Here is a 16336-nt window from a genome sequence, read left to right as displayed (position 1 = left end):
AATTCCAGAAAATGATGTCATGGCTTTAAAAGCTTCTGATAGGCTAATTGACATCATTTGAGTCAATTGGAGGTGTACCTGTGGATGTATTTCAAGGCCTACCTTCAAACTCAGTGCCTCTTTGCTTGACATCATTTAAAAATCAGCCAAGACCTCAGGAAAAAAATGTAGACCTCCACAAGTCTGGTTCATCCTTGGGAGCAATTTCCAAATGCCTGAAGGTACCACATTCATCTGTACAAACAATAGTACGCAAGTATAAACACCATGGGACCACGCAGCCGGCATACCTCTCAGGAAGGAGACGCGTTCTGTCTCCTGGAGATGAACGTACTTTGGTGCGATAAGTGCAAATCAATCCCAGAACAACAGCAAAGGACGTTGTGAAGATGCTGGAGGAAACAGGTACAAAAGTATCTATATCCACAGTAAAACGAGTCCTATATCGACATAACCTGAAAGGCCGTTCAGCAAGGAAGAAGCCACTGCTCCAAAACCGCCATAAAAAAGCCAGATTACGGTTTGCAACTGCACATAAGGACGAAAATTGTACTTTTTGGAGAAATGTCCTCTGGTCTGATGAAACAAAAATATAACTGTTTGGCCATAATGACCATTGTTATGTTTGGAGGAGATAGGGGGAAGCTTGCAGGCCGAAGAACACCATCCCAACCATGAAGCACAGGGGTGGCAGCATCATGTTGTGGGTGTGCTTTGCTGCAGGAGGGACTGGTGCACTTCACAAAATAGATGGCATCATCATTATGTGGATATATTGAAGCGACATCTCAAGACATCAGTCAGGAAGGTAAAGCTTGGTTGCAAATGGGTCTTCCAAATGAACAATGACCCCAAGCATACTTCCAAAGTTGTGGCAAAATGGCTTAAGGACAACAAAGTCAAGGTATTGGAGTGGCCATCACAAAGCCCCGACCTCAGTCCTATAGGAAATTTGTGGGCAGAACTGAAAAAGTGTGTGCGAGCAAGCAGGCCTACAAACCTGAATCAGTTACACCAGCTCTGTCAGGAGGAATGGGCCAAAATTCACTCTTCTTATTGTGGGAAGGCTACCCAAAACGTTTGACCCAAGCAACGCTACCAAATACTAATTGAGTGTATGTAAACTGCTGGCCCACTAGGAATGTGATGAAAGAAATAAAAGAAATAAATCATTGAAATAAATAATTCTCTCTACTATTCTGACATTTCACGTTCTTAAAATAAAGTGGTGATACGAACTGACCTAAGACAGGGAATTTTTACTTGGATTAAATGTCAGGAAGTGTGAAACTGAGTTTAAATGTATTTGGCTAAGGTGTATGTAAACTTCCGACTTCAACTGTATATTGTCACTTGTGAATGATGCCCAGCTTGTGTGTAGTAAGGCAAGAAACCGTGCATGCCTTTTTTGTAAGGGATGCACAATATATTGGTGAACATATCGGAATCGGACGATATTAGCTAAAAATGCCAACATCGGTATCGACCCGATGTCTGTCTAGTTTAAAGCCGATGTGCAAAACCGATGTCAAAGCTGACGTGCATACCTGTATAACATGGGTACATGACGTAATGACGTCACACAAAATGTTTCCCTACACGCTCAACACGGCATTCCCAACCTAGCCCACAATGTCTGCTGTGTGAATCGAGCAGTCAACAAGTCGAGCAGTCATTTGAAAGAGTAAGACAATTTCAGCGAGACAACTCAACGGCGAAATCCATTAACGGCGCGATAATGGAATTCATTGCCCTTGACAGTCAACCGTTCTCTGTCGTGGGTGATGTTAGCTTTCGCGACTGGTCGAGCACCGGTACACACTACCAAGTGCGCTATTTTTCAGATGTTGCCCTACCGGAGTTGCACAGTAATAGCGTCACTGCTATTAGCTTCACGAAATACTATGGAACGCCGTTTGGGTCTTTGCGTGTCAAAAAAGGTACATGTCAAAAAACACTATTTGACACGTTAAATAAGCTTTTAATTTGACATGTCAAATAACAGTTATTTTATAGAATGTTGTGTGTTCTGAATTTGCACGTGCAATCCAAGCGCCACCACTACGATCAGTAGCACTGTCAAAGCTGTACAGAAAAGTCTGCAGACACCGGCCACGAACGATGTGTTTACAAAACCGCGTTGGTAATAAAGCATTATTTGTTAGACTGCAACTTCTGGGGTAGCTAGCTAGCTTTAGCTTGGTACCTAGCTAGCACCAATACAACCAGCCTGAAAACAATGACCAGTAGAAACTTTAGTCATTTTCATTATTCTTAGCAATGATTTTAGGAATCCTCGTGATAAGTATTAGCTATGTAGCCACTTGTTGTTTGCCTATTGAAAATAAATAGCTTAGCCCTGTTGCCCAAAGCTAACGTTATAAGCAGCCAGCTAGCTTCACCTGCCTAGTGAGGCTCAACTGGACCGGTTTATGTGTTGTGAAGCTAGGCACAATAGTGGAATTTGTGGTTTGCCTTCAAAATAAAAGTACCTCTTTGAAAGTGATGCAAAAGGTTACAATTGGTGGAATCATGCCATATTTAGACTAGATAATGTTAAACAAGATTGGCTTGTGAAGCAATGAAATGGGGTGTCAGTCTACTCGGTGACACCAACAGAACACAACTGTGAAGAGTTTACGCAAATATTAGCGTTGTAGTTCTTATCATGGGACTGTGAAATCACCTCCTCACTCAGCCTAATGTGTGTATTGACATTCATATTGCACTGTACAGCTTTACCGAAGGATTGGGGATCAATGAAATGGGGTATCAGTCTACTCCATACCCAAGATATTTTTTCCCCAACGTCCTCCTCAGTTATGAGACTCCAACATCCCACACAGTATTGTTTTTCCTCTGGAATAGTGTTCAATACACATAGGTTGACAATAAATGTAGCTCAATTCAGTTGTTTCAGAGTCCTGCAATAAGAGCTATGACGTTAACGTTCTCTGGGTGTCACTGAGTAGACTGTCATTGAGCCACAATCCATAGGTCAGGCTGTACAGTGAAATAAGTATGCCCCAATGCAATTCTAATGTATAATACATCCAGTGTGAATTCAACAGATTTGTCAAATTAACAAATTGTCTTTTGTAGATTGTATATAACATTCCAACCTCGTTTAGCATGAGCTATTCAATTATGGCATAATTCTACTATTTGTATTCATTTGCATAACTGTCAATGACATACTTTTATTTTGAAGGCTAAATTATTATGTGACGTGCAATCATATTCAGGTCCTGATTGGTCAACAAGCTTATTTGTTAGTGTTATTTGACGTGTATCTTTTTTGACGCGCAAAGACCCAAACAGCATTCCATAGAAATCCTGGTTGAGAATGAAACGACTGAACAAATGAACAACGAAACAGCACTGCAAGCAATAGGTTCTGATATATGTTTTACTAGTAATGGGAACATACGTAAATGCCAAAGAAGTACTTTTTGATTGACGTGTGTGTAACCTTTATTTAACTAGGCGAGACAGTTAAGAACAAATTCTTATTTACAATGACGGCCAAACCCGGACGACGCTGGGTCAATTTTGCGCCGCCCTAAGGGACTCCCAATAACGGCCAGATGTGATACAGCCTGGATTCGAACCAGGGGGTGTAGTGACGCCTCTTGCACTGAGATGCAGTGCCTTCGACAGCTGCGTCCATGTGTGTGTTAATTATTTAACTGTATTAGAATGCTTAAAAGGCCGCTAAAATTTGAAATATCGGTTATCGGCATCGCAAATTCTTTTGGTGCGATTTTTTTTCTTTTTTTTCTTTTTTTTGCACACATGTAGCCTAGCCCATAGGCCTATTTGTTTTGATACGGGTTGTATCACAACTAATAACTTAAAATGAACCACATGAATCCGCTTTACAAGGAGTGTAGGCTATGAGTTAGGTTTCAAGTTTGGGGAAGAATTTTCACCATAAATATGCATCTTTTATAATAAAGCATTACATGCATAATTGCATTTGCTGTCACTTTTGAGAAGGGTGTTTTCCCGCTAATTGATTGCTTTTTGGAACATTCGCGCTCATTGCCTACTTCCGTGTGTGCATTGCAGCGCTTATAATGTAAAGAAATAGCCTATGTTTACAACATTTTAAGCTAAACGTTCTGATGTGTTGCATCAGCCTGCTTTAAAAAATAGTTTTTGATGTGAGTGGTTGTATTAATTTGGGATCTATTGCATCCCACAACTATCCCAGACTATGTTTGGAATATTTCTTTCTCGCACAGAACTACAAGTTGACCAGTAAAATAGATCAACTTTTGTACTATGGGAGATAGTAGATTGACATATTGGCAGCCTGTGCAAGAAACCAAACAGAGCTCATGCCTTTCATGCGCGACTTCTTTCAAATCATCATTAGATTTGTATCGTGCAGCCCTAGAATGTATTAAAAATCTAAACATTGGTCCACCTGCAGGGGGAGGATGAGTGGCTCCAGCCACGCGCCACCACTTATCACATCCTCCTCCACAGTAGCAAGCCTTTATCTGGCCCTTATCAGACTGTAGTGATAATGACATTGGGAGGTGGTTAGGAAGTATAGATGTACTGGAGTCCTTCCTGACAGAGACACAGTAACACATAGACAGACCTGACAAATCATAGTTAGAGCCCTGTGCCTATGTTAGCAGTAGCTCAGACTACCTCAGCCTGAGGGAATCAGAGGAATTACCATCTTCCTATCCTAAACAAAGAAGGAAGGATGCTGCCACGACCTATGGGTTTTGCAAACAAGTTTACGCCTGAGTTTAGGACTGACATTGCTAATAGGTAAAAACATTCCTTACCCCAGGATACTTCAACTGGTGACTAACCGGGAGAATGAAGAAAAGGAAAAGGACGTACTCTGTTTCTGCATAAATGTGATACGTTTCAGCAAGAATTTGCTGATAAATGTCCTACTTTATATGTGGTTGTCTCACCTAGCTATTTTAAGATGAATGCACAAAATGTCGCTGTGGAAACAGTCTGATTAAAAAATGTGTTTTAACATACAGTGCCTTCAAAGTATTCAGACCCTTTTTACTTTTTCTACATGTTATTACATTATAGCCTTATTCTAATATGGAATAAATTCAGTTGAAGTCGAAGTTTACATACACCTTAGCCAAAAACATTTAAACTCAGTTTTTCACAATTCCTGACATTTTAATCCTAGTAAAAATTCCCTGTCTTATGTCATTTAGGATCACCACTTAATTTTAAGAATGTCAGATGTCAGAATAATAGTAGATTTTATTTCAGCTTTAATTTCTTTCATCACATTCCCAGTGGGTCAGAAGTTTACATGCACACAATTAGTATTTGGTAGCATTGCATTTAAATTGTTTAACTTGGGTCAAATGTTTCGGGTAGTCTTCCACAAGCTTCCCACAATAACTTGGGTGAATTTTGGCCCATTCCTCCTGACCGAGCTGGTGTAACTTTTCAGTTCTGCCCACGCGTTTTCTATAGGATTGAGGTCAGGGCTTTGTGATGGCCACTCCAATACCTTGACTTTGTTGTCCTTAAACCATTTTGCTACAACTTTGTAAGTATGCTTGGGGTCATTGTCCACTTGGAAGACCCATTTGCAACCAAGCTTTAACTTCCTGACTGATGTGTTGAGATGTTGCTTCAATATATCCACATCATTTTCCTACCTCATGATGCCATCTATTTTGTGAAGTGCACCAGTCCCTCCTGCAGCAAAGCACCCCCACAACATGATGCTGCCATCCCCGTGCTTCACGGTTGGGAACGTGTTCTTCGGATTGCAAGCCTCCCCCTTTTTCCTCCTAAAATAATTATGGCCAAACAGTTCTATTTTTGTACGATCTTTGTCCCCATGTGCAGTTGCAAATCATAGTCTGGCTTTTTTTAATGGCGGTTTTGGAGCAGTGGCTTCTTCCTTGCTGAGCGGCCTTTCAGGTTATGTCGATATAGGACTCGTTTTACCCTGGCTATAGATACTTTTGTACCCGTTTCCTCCAGCATCTTCACAAGGTTCTTTGCTGTTGTTCTGGGATTGATTTGCACTTTTCGCACCGAAGTACGTTAATCTCAAGGAGACAGAACGCGTCTCCTTCCTGAACGGTATGACGGCTGCGTGGTCCCATGGTGTTTATACTTGGGTGCTTTTGTTTGTACAGATGAATGTGGTACCTTCAGGCATTTGGAAATTGCTCCCAAGGATGAACCAGACTTGTGGAGGTCTACGTCTGATTTCTTTTGATTTTCACATGATGTCAAGCAAAGAGGCACTGAGTTTGAAGGTAGGCCTTGAAATACATCCACAGGTACACCTCCAATTGACTCAAATTATGTCAATTAGCCTATCAGAAGCTTCTAAAGCCATGACATCATTTTCTGTAATTTTCCAAGCTGTATAAAGGCACAGTCAACTTAGTGTATGTAAACTTCTGACCCACTGGAATTGTGATACAGTGAAGTAATCTGTCTGTAAACAATTGTTGGAAAAATTACTTGTGTCATGCACAAAGTAGATGTCTTAACCAACTTGCCAAAACTACAGTTCGTGAACAAGAAATTTGTGGAGTGGTTGAAAAGCGAGTTAATGACTCCAACCTAAGTGTATGTAAACTTCCTACTTCAACTGTATATATTTTTTCGGCAATCTACACGCTAGCCTATAATAAAGCGAAAACAGATTTTTTTAGAAATTTTTGCAAATATATTTGTAAAAAAATCATAGCAATACCTTATTTACATACAGTGGGGAGAACAAGTATTTGATACACTGTCAATTTTGCAGGTTTTCCTACTTACAAAGCATGTACAGGTCTGTAATTTTTATCATAGGTACACTTCAACTGTGAGAGACGGAATCTAAAACAAAAATCCAGAAAATCACATTGTATGATTTTTAAGTAATTAATTAGCATTTTATTGCATGACATAAGTATTTGATCACCTACCAACCAGTAAGAATTCCGGCTCTCACAGACCTGTTCGTTTTTCTTTAAGAAGCCCTCCTGTTCTCCACTCATTACCTGTATTAACTGCACCTGTTTGAACTCGTTACCTGTATAAAAGACACCTGTCCACACACTCAATCAAACAGACTCCAACCTCTCCACAATGGCCAAGACAAGAGAGCTGTGTAAGGACATCAGGGATAAAATTGTAGACCTGCACAAGGCTGGGATGGGCTACAGGACAATAGGCAAGCAGCTTGGTGAGAAGGCAACAACTGTTGGCGCAATTATTAGAAAATGGAAGAAGTTCAAGATGACGGTCAATCACCCTCGGTCTGGGGCTCCATGCAAGATCTCACCTCGTGGGGCATCAATGATCATGAGGAAGTTGAGGGATCAGCCCAGAACTACACGGCAGGACCTGGTCAATGACCTGAAGAGAGCTGGGACCACCGTTTCAAAGAAAACCATTAGTAACACACTACGCCGTCATGGATTAAAATCCTGCAGCGCACGCAAGGTCCCCCTGCTCAAGCCAGCGCATGTCCAGGCCCGTCTGAAGTTTGCCAATGACCATCTGGATGATCCAGAGGAGGAATGGGAGAAGGTCATGTGGTCTGATGAGACAAAAATAGAGCTTTTTGGTCTAAACTCCACTCGCCGTGTTTGGAGGAAGAAGAAGGATGAGTACAACCCCAAGAACACCATCCCAACCGTGAAGCATGGAGGTGGAAACATAATTATTTGGGGATGCTTTTCTGCAAAGGGGACAGGACGACTGCACCGTATTGAGGGGAGGATGGATGGGGCCATGTATCGCGAGATCTTGGCCAACAACCTCCTTCCCTCAGTAAGAGCATTGAAGATGGGTCGTGGCTGGGTCTTCCAGCATGACAACGACCCAAAAACACAGCCAGGGCAACTAAGGAGTGGCTCCGTAAGAAGCATCTCAAGGTCCTGGAGTGGCCTAGCCAGTCTCCAGACCTGAACCCAATAGAAAATCTTTGGAGGGAGCTGAAAGTCCGTATTGCCCAGCGACAGCCCCGAAACCTGAAGGATCTGGAGAAGGTCTGTATGGAGGAGTGGGCCAAAATCCCTGCTGCAGTGTGTGCAAACCTGGTCAAGAACTACAGGAAACGTATGATCTCTGTAATTGCAAACAAAGGTTTCTGTACCTAATATTAAGTTCTGCTTTTCTGATGTATCAAATACTTATGTCATGCAATAAAATGCAAATTAATTACTTAAAAATCATACAATGTGATTTTCTGGATTTTTGTTTTAGATTCCATCTCTCACAGTTGAAGTGTACCTATGATAAAAATTACAGACCTCTACATGCTTTGTAAGTAGGAAAACCTGCAAAATCGGCAGTGTATCAAATACTTGTTCTCCCCACTGTAGCTGTTCAGCTGTTCAGTTTTGTTTCCATTGATCATCCTTGAGATGTTTCTACAACTTGATTGGAGTCCAACTGTGGTAAATGAAATTCATTGGACATGATTTGGAATGGCACACACCTGTCTATATAAGGTGTGTCCCACAGTTGACAGTGTATGTCAGAGCAAATGAGATCCAAGGAATTGTCAGTAGAGCTCCGAGACAGGATTGTGTCGAGGCACAGATCTGTGGAAGGGTACCGAAATATTTCTGCAGCTTTGAAGGTCCCCAATAACACAGTGGCCTCCATCATTCTTCAATGGAAGGTTTGGAACCACCAAGACTCTTCCTAGAGCTGGCCGCTCAGCCAAACTGAGCAATCGGGGGAGAAAAACCTTGGTCAGGGAGGTGACCAAGAACACGATGGTCACTTTGACAGAGCTCTAGAGTTACTTTGACAGAGCTCTAGAGTTATTCTGTGGAGATGGGAGAACCTTCCAGAAGAACAACCATCTCTGCAGAACTCCACCAATCAGGCCTTTATGGTAGAGTGGGCAGACGGAAGCCACTCCTCAGTAAAAGGTACATGACAGGCCGCTTGGAGTTTGCCAAATAGCTCTCAGACCATGAGAAACAAGATTCTCTGGTCTGATGAAACCAAGAATAAACTCTTTGGCCTGAATGCTAAGCATCACGTCTGGAGGAAACCTACGGTGAAGCGTGGTGGTAGCATTGTGCTGTGGTTATGTTTTTCAACGGCAGGGACTGGGAGACTTGTCAGGATCGAGGGAAAGATGAACAGAGCAAAGTACAGATATCCTTGATGAAAACCTGCTCCATAGTACTCAGGATCTCGGACTGGGGCGAAGGTTCACCTTCCAACAGGACCACGACCCTAAGCACACTGCCAAGACAACGCAGGAGGGGCTTCGGGACAAGTCTCTGAATGTCCTTGAGTGGCACCCAGCCAGAGCCCGGACTTGAACACGATCGAACATCTCTGGAGAGACTTGTCCCGCTCCCCATCCAACCTGACAGAGCTTGAGAGGATCTGCAGAGAAGAATGTGGGAAACTCCCCAAATACAGGTGAAGCTTCTAGCATCATACCCAAGAAGACTTGATGCTATAATCGCTGCTAAAGGTGCTTCAACTAAGTTCTGAGTAAAGGTCTGAATACTTATGAAAATGTAATATTTACATTTTTTATAAATTAGCAAAAATGTCAGGAAACCTGTTTTTGCTTTGTCGTTATGGGGTATTAATCAATTTAGAATAAGGCTGTAATGTAACAAAATTTTGTAAAAATATGGTATCTGCGTTAGGGGAAATGGAGCCACTGTTCGCCCCAGAGCCTTTGTCAATGTTTTGGTTTTGTTGGCCAAACTGAGGTGAGGAGCATCCAAACGGACCTGGCAGTTTCACCATTTTAAGATTCCATCTTTTAACCCGTCTACCTTTCTGTGTTTCCCAGGTTATGCTGCCCAAAAGCTGTCTGAGTCCAAGTGAGAAAGAAAAGGGCTAAAGCCACATCTCTCCCTTACCCCGTTAGCTCTCCAGACAGAGCCACAGCACTTGCATCCATCCCACAGAGAAGAGGAGCCATGAGCAACCCCAACACACCCAGCAATGTCACAGACACCATGGAATCAGTCATCCACAACGTAAGTCCATTCACGCTAAATTCATTTAGTCCGGTCATCCTAACTAACGTCTACCGCATAATACAAACGAATTCAAAGCAAGAGACGTGTAATCGACTAATTGACAACAGTAGGAAATGCATGTCTACGTTCAGGGATGTTATTGCTCCTGACTTTTATTAATTTATGCTGAACTAATCTAATATATTCATCAAATTGCAGTGGTTCTCTGCCAGAAAGGCTTTCATCTGTGATTGCCAAACACCCTTGATGTATTTTTACTCGTGACACATGTTCTCTCTCTGCTCAAGTTCTGCTTCGTCAGCCTCTCCAGTTCACTATGTTTTGGCATGGGAGTGTATATTTGGGATTGTGCCATTCCTCTCAGAGCAGGGTATGTACAAATCCATACCTTCACTAAGGGATTAAATCCTCTGGCTCCCGACAGACATAAGGATTTAAAAAATAAATTGTGACTTCTGAAACGTTAAGTGTTTCTTAAACTGTTTCCCTTGGGCACCTTTTGAGAACTGCCTGATACCCTTATACTCCCTTTTCAGGCGGGGATTGGGGAACCAAGAATGTTGAAGTCAGCGTGTATTTAGAAATGAGTGGATGTACTAGGATCAAAATATCTTGTTGTATTTCCAGGCCTTTCTGGTGCCCAGTTTCTGCTGGCCAGAACCAACTCATTGGCATCCGTACAGTACTGTTAGAAGCCCAGTGGTAAAGCATCTAGGTGGTTCAGGCTAAGCCAGATGGCCTTGGACCTAGGTCAATGGCTAAAACTACATTCTAGTCCCCTGGGGGCCTCTCAAAATAAAATCATATTAAGAGGATGAGTAAGTTGCAATATTGAGAGTCTGTGGGGGTCATTCATTTAAAAAATACCTTAAGTTTTTGGACAATCAATGAGAAACAAATATGCATCCTCTATGGTTTCTTTGTATGACTAATTAAGATCGGATACTGAGGTGTCGTCAGCATTTCTTTAACCTTCTTTCCACATTAGACAAACATTAACTAAACCTTTATCGTCAAGGGTCCATTTTTGACCCTGACAAGAAAAAAATCTCCCCCGACCCACTTATGTATGCATGCGCACATACAGTAGACTCAAACCCATGCACCCCCACACACAGTGCAAGAGAGGTTGATACTAGACCGTCACCAGCTGTTCTGCCACATCAGGAAATGCCTGCTTTCCCTTAGCTTGGCATTTCTTTCAGTGTTCAGACTGCTGTTTCCTATCCCATGTTACACAATCATGTGGCTGTAGCAATCCTGACAACCCCCAGGACTGGCCTACTGCCTCTTGGGAGGTGGACTCTCTAAGACATAAACCATTACGTTTAGAAGGACTTATGCTCATATCTTGAATGCAGGTGTAGGATTTGAATCTTTTGTTGATGAGAATTTCCTGTACTGCAGGAAATGCAGATAAGCCTTGTGATTTACATGAAATTCACTGAAAACCTCCACTAACACACGGTTATATTAACTGTGTTTTCATGTAGCCTACTTTTGTCGAGCTAATAGCCTAACCACCGATCAAGTAACAATATGGACTAAACATTCAAATCCTGTTGCTGCAGGATTATTTTGCTATGACAATACTGGTCAAATTAAGATCCTACATCTGTACCTACCTGTTTTTAGAATGTAGCGGTACTTCTGTAGTTGAAATACAATGGCACTACTACACGTGTCTGAGTCGAGGAGTGCCGAGGTGCAATGTAAAACATGTATATAGATAAACAAACTATTTGCACAAACATAAAGACTGTAAGGGTGCTTGTAGCCGCAAGGCAACGAAGCGCAACACACGATTTTGGGTGGCGTCTAATTGAAAGTTGTACGTAGGGCTGGGCGATAAATCACATTTATTTGATTCATTCAAATGTATGTTTTTGCGTGATATTGCAAATGCCTGTATCGCAAGAATCAAGGTTTTGTTGTCTTTTGTTTTTATGAGTGTTTCTGTCCGCTTGTTCTGGTCTCGTCTCCTCCTCTCTTCTGTGCTGTGTGCACCTTCCCATATACACGAGAGATCTGTATGTAATGATGAGATGCATGTCTCCGCCCTAAACCATGCAAGTCGTTGTCCCAAAGGCCGGAAGGCAGGCGACAAGCTTAGGTCCAAAGTAAACCCATAGAAACGCATTGGCCTTATTTTGGACAGATTTTTAGCCAGAGTGAAACCTCTCGCTACACCTCTTTCTCTGTGGTTACACACACACCAAGCCCGTCCCCATGCCTCTCACGCCAACAAAGTTGAGGGATCACATCTCTCTTTACATTTGAGGTTTGGTCCAACAGAATCAATCATATGGACACACACATTGAGACATTATTTTACTCTAACAGAGGAGAAGTTAACTTTTCTAACGATACCCATTTTATGTCTCAACTACTCAAATTGCGTGCAGAGCAGACACTACTAAAGCGAGAGTATCAATAAACATTGAATCTGGAAAATGAATGCTCAGTTTGTAGCGCGCTGGCATTGGGTTACCAAGTAATGCTAGCAGCATTTTAGCCAACTGCCAGACTGTTATATGAGCTGTCTAGTCTGTGTTTTCATAATTGTGCAATAAGCATAAAACACATTTATATAAAGAATTCACAACTCCTCATGCTGCGAAATAAGGTAGGCCACTTCATTTCAACATCTGAGCAAAGTGGACAGGCCAACATGCTTTTCAAACAGTTGGAGACAAACAGAAGGGTGTCTTCATAACAATTCAACTGTTCAACCTTGTTAGCTAGCAAATAGATCCAAGTATAAGTAATATAAGGATTAGCTGGCTTAGAACTAGCTCATGGTCTTGAGATTGTTGATGAGACCTGTGTTAATGTTCTATAGCCTAATGCCTGCTACAAGAAGTTAGTCATTATTAGTGAAGTTGCATTATGCATGGTTCTATTTAAATTTGTAACTACTAAAGGGCATTTTCATAGACCGACTTCAGTAATCATTTTGATAAAATAATTACATTTTTAGTGGGTCTTATCCTTGTGGAAGGCTAATATTTAGCCTAGGTATATCTTTCACCGGCCCTGAATTTATTATATTATTGGTAACTGTTTGAAATGCAGTGTATTTGACCTTTTTAATTGTACAACAATGCTTTTTTAGATTAAACATAAAACATTTACAGTACCAATCAAAAGTTTGGACACACCTACTAAAGGGTTTTTCTTTATTTTTAAAATGTTCTATGTTGTAGAATAATAGTGAAGACATCAAAACTATGAAATTTAACACATACTGAATTATATAGTAACCAAAAAAGTGTTAAACAAATCATATATTTGATATTCTTCAAAGTTGCCACCCTTTGCCTTGATGACAGCTTTGCACACTCTTGGCATTCTCTCAACCAGCTTCACCTGGAATGCTTTTCCAACAGTCTTGAAGGAGTTCCCACATATGCTGAGCACTTGTTGGCTACTTTTCCGTCATTCTGCGGTCCGACTCATCCCAAACCATCTCAATTTGGTTGAGATCGGGTGATTGTGGAGGCCAGGTCATCTGATGCAGCGCTCCATCACTCTCCTTGACAAAATAGCCCTTATACCGTCTGGAGGTGTGTTGGGTCATTGTCCTGTTGAAAAACAAATGCTAGTCCCACTAAGCCCAAACCAAATGGGATAGCGTACCGCTGCAGAATGTGGTGGTAGCCATGCTGGTTAAGTGTGCCTTGAATTCTAAATAAATCAGACAGTGCCACCAGCAAAGCACTCCCACAGCACCTCCTCCATGCTTTACGGTGGGAAATACACATGCGGCATCATCCATTCACCCACACCGCTTCTGACATGGACACGGTGGTTGGAACCAAAAATCTCCAATTTGGACTCCAGACCAAAGGACAAATTTCCACCGGTCTAATCTACAGTGCTCGTGTTTTTTAACCCAAGCAAGTCTCTTCTTATTGGTGTCCTTTTAGTAGTGGTTTCTTTGCAGCAATTCAGCCATGAAGGCCTGACGCATGCAGTCTCCTCTGAACAGTTGATGTTGAGATGTGTTTGTTACTTGAACTCTGTAGCATTTATTTGGGCTGCAATTTCTGAGGCTGGTAACTTGAATGAACTTATCCTCTGCAGCAGAGGTAACTCTGGGTCTTCCTTTCCTGTGATGGTCCTCATGAGAGCCAGTTTAATCTCAGTGCTTGATGGTTTTTGCAACTGCACTTGAAGAAACTTTTAAAGTTCTTGAAATGTTCCGCATTGACTGACCTTCATGTCTTAAAGTAACGATGGACTGTCGTTTCTCTTTGCTTATTTGAGCTGTTCTTTCCATAATATGGACTTAGCCCTATTTGGTAAAAGACTATCTTCTGTATACCCCACCTACCTTATTACAACACAACTGATTGGCTCAAATGCATTAAGAAGGAAAGAAACTTCACAAATGAACTTTTAAGAAGGCCCACCTGTTAATTGAAATGCATTCCAGGTGACTACCTCAAGCTGGTTGAGAGAATACCAAGAGTGTGCTAAGCTGTTAAGGCAAACGGTGGCTATTTGAAGAATCTTAAATATATAATATATTTTGATATCTTTAACACTTTTTTGGTTACTACATGATTCCATATGTTTTTTTCATAGTTTTTGATGTCTTCACTATTATTCTACAATGTAGAAAATAGTAAAAAATCCTTGAATAAAGCAAAACCCTTGAATGAGTAGGTGTTCTAAAACTTTTGACCGGTAGTGTATATATTTACTGTGCTTCGTGAATCGCCCATACGTTTAAAAAAATATATAGATGATTTTTATCGCCCAGCCCTAGTTGTACAGTCGTTGCCAAAGGTTTTGAGAATGACACAAATATTTATTTTCACAAAGTCTACTGCCTCAGTTTCTATGATGGCAATTTGCATATACGCCAGAATGTTATGAAGAGTGATCAGATGAATTGCAATTAATTGCAAAGTCCCTCTTTACCATGCAAATGAATTTAATCCCCCCCCCCAAAAAATCTGAGGTCTTGAAAAAGAATGGTCAACACTGCAAATATTGACTCTTTTTGCATCAACTTCATGTAATTGTCAATAAAACGTATGAAATGATTGTAATTATACTTCAGTATTCCATAGTAACATCTGACAAAAATATCTAAAGACACTGAAGCAGCAAACTTTGAATTAATATTTCTGTCATTCTCAAAACTTTTGGCCATGACTGTATGTACTGTAATGTGATATGGATGGGTGTCTAACGGGATTATGGTAATAGATAATTATGGCCTACAGTTATCTACCCTATTTCTGTTTAGAGTGAAGCATTTGCTGTTTTTGTGACATTTCACTGACCACTGACATTTCATTTAACCTTGGCAAATCTGAGCTCTCCAAACCTTTTCCATTCCAAAAAACAGATTGCTTGTTGAGGGCTGTGATTTGAATAGTCTGTTGGGGAATGAGATTTTGCCCAGTACAGTTAGTTCAATCTATCTCAGGCAGGCTGTTGGCAGCTATGAAGCTTCTATGAAGCTTCTTAACAATCTCTTACACAGTGGATTCACAGACGGTTGTCACTACATGCACTAGTTGCTATCCAATGTATGTGTTTACAACTTAATGGCTGCAGATGATTCATTTTCTTGTGCATTGGCACAGCTGATAGTAGAACTGACAAAAGATAAGTCTATTTGCTATAGCTGAAGCTTTCATTGGTCATTTTCCTCGCATCCTTGCCCGTCTTAGTTAATAATTCTCCTTTTCAAACGAGTGTACACATACAGTGTGCTGTGTGTGTTTTTAAGGGGAGTTGAGATAATCCTATTTGGAAGGGTCTGTCAATGTGAAACTGGGTGATGTACTTTTCCTGCCGCGATGCACTGCCCATTGTCATGTGACTCGGGCAACCGACCGATACGAGACGAGGTTGAAAAAAGGTGTGCGGTTATTTTTTACTTTTCGGTCGCTAAAGATTAAGTGGCGTGAAAACGCGATTGGACTTTGATGGAGTTTCTGTACACAGCAGCAAAGGTGAGTTATGAGGAACACAGGGTAACATACAAGACTAACCAGTTCAACATATTGTAATAGTCACTGATCCCTTTGGGAGCGCCCCCCTCCATTTGTGTGGATATGAAAAGTCTTCTCATTTCCTGTTCTATGTCTGACATACCAGGTGCATTATATTGGTTTTAAAGGCTTAACAATTTGAACCTGCAGTACCCAATAGATTTTGTTTACGTAATACCTTCAGGCAAAAATATAGTATATAGGCCTACACCTAACTTGATGTTTTTCCAGTCACAGTGAACACAATAGAATATAATTTACCTTCCTATTCCTATTTGCCTCACAATATTTGGTGTATATGTAGCCCAATATGTGCTTCAGCAGTTTTGTTGCACTGTC

At 41.2% G+C, this 16336-nt stretch overlaps 1 protein-coding gene across 3 annotated transcripts in view; it reads left to right on the top strand.

Moving 5' to 3' along the window:
- Positions 1-16336, top strand: part of LOC139583802 (anion exchange protein 2-like) — a 112711-nt gene that overhangs the window by 46350 nt on the left and 50025 nt on the right. For 2 of the 3 annotated variants that reach the window (XM_071415286.1, XM_071415287.1), the window contains one exon: positions 9791-9980. In XM_071415286.1, coding sequence (XP_071271387.1) covers positions 9921-9980 — 60 coding nt within the window. In that variant the 5' untranslated portion in view covers positions 9791-9920. Of the gene's footprint in view, positions 1-9790; positions 9981-15731; positions 15959-16336 lie in introns of those variants that run through there. The other variant, XM_071415289.1, reaches the window with a different exon arrangement.

The sequence above is a fragment of the Salvelinus alpinus genome, chromosome 8 (assembly GCF_045679555.1).
Source record: "Salvelinus alpinus chromosome 8, SLU_Salpinus.1, whole genome shotgun sequence".
NCBI classification, from domain to species: domain Eukaryota; kingdom Metazoa; phylum Chordata; class Actinopteri; order Salmoniformes; family Salmonidae; genus Salvelinus; species Salvelinus alpinus.
This window is presented reverse-complemented; position numbering and strand designations above follow the sequence as displayed.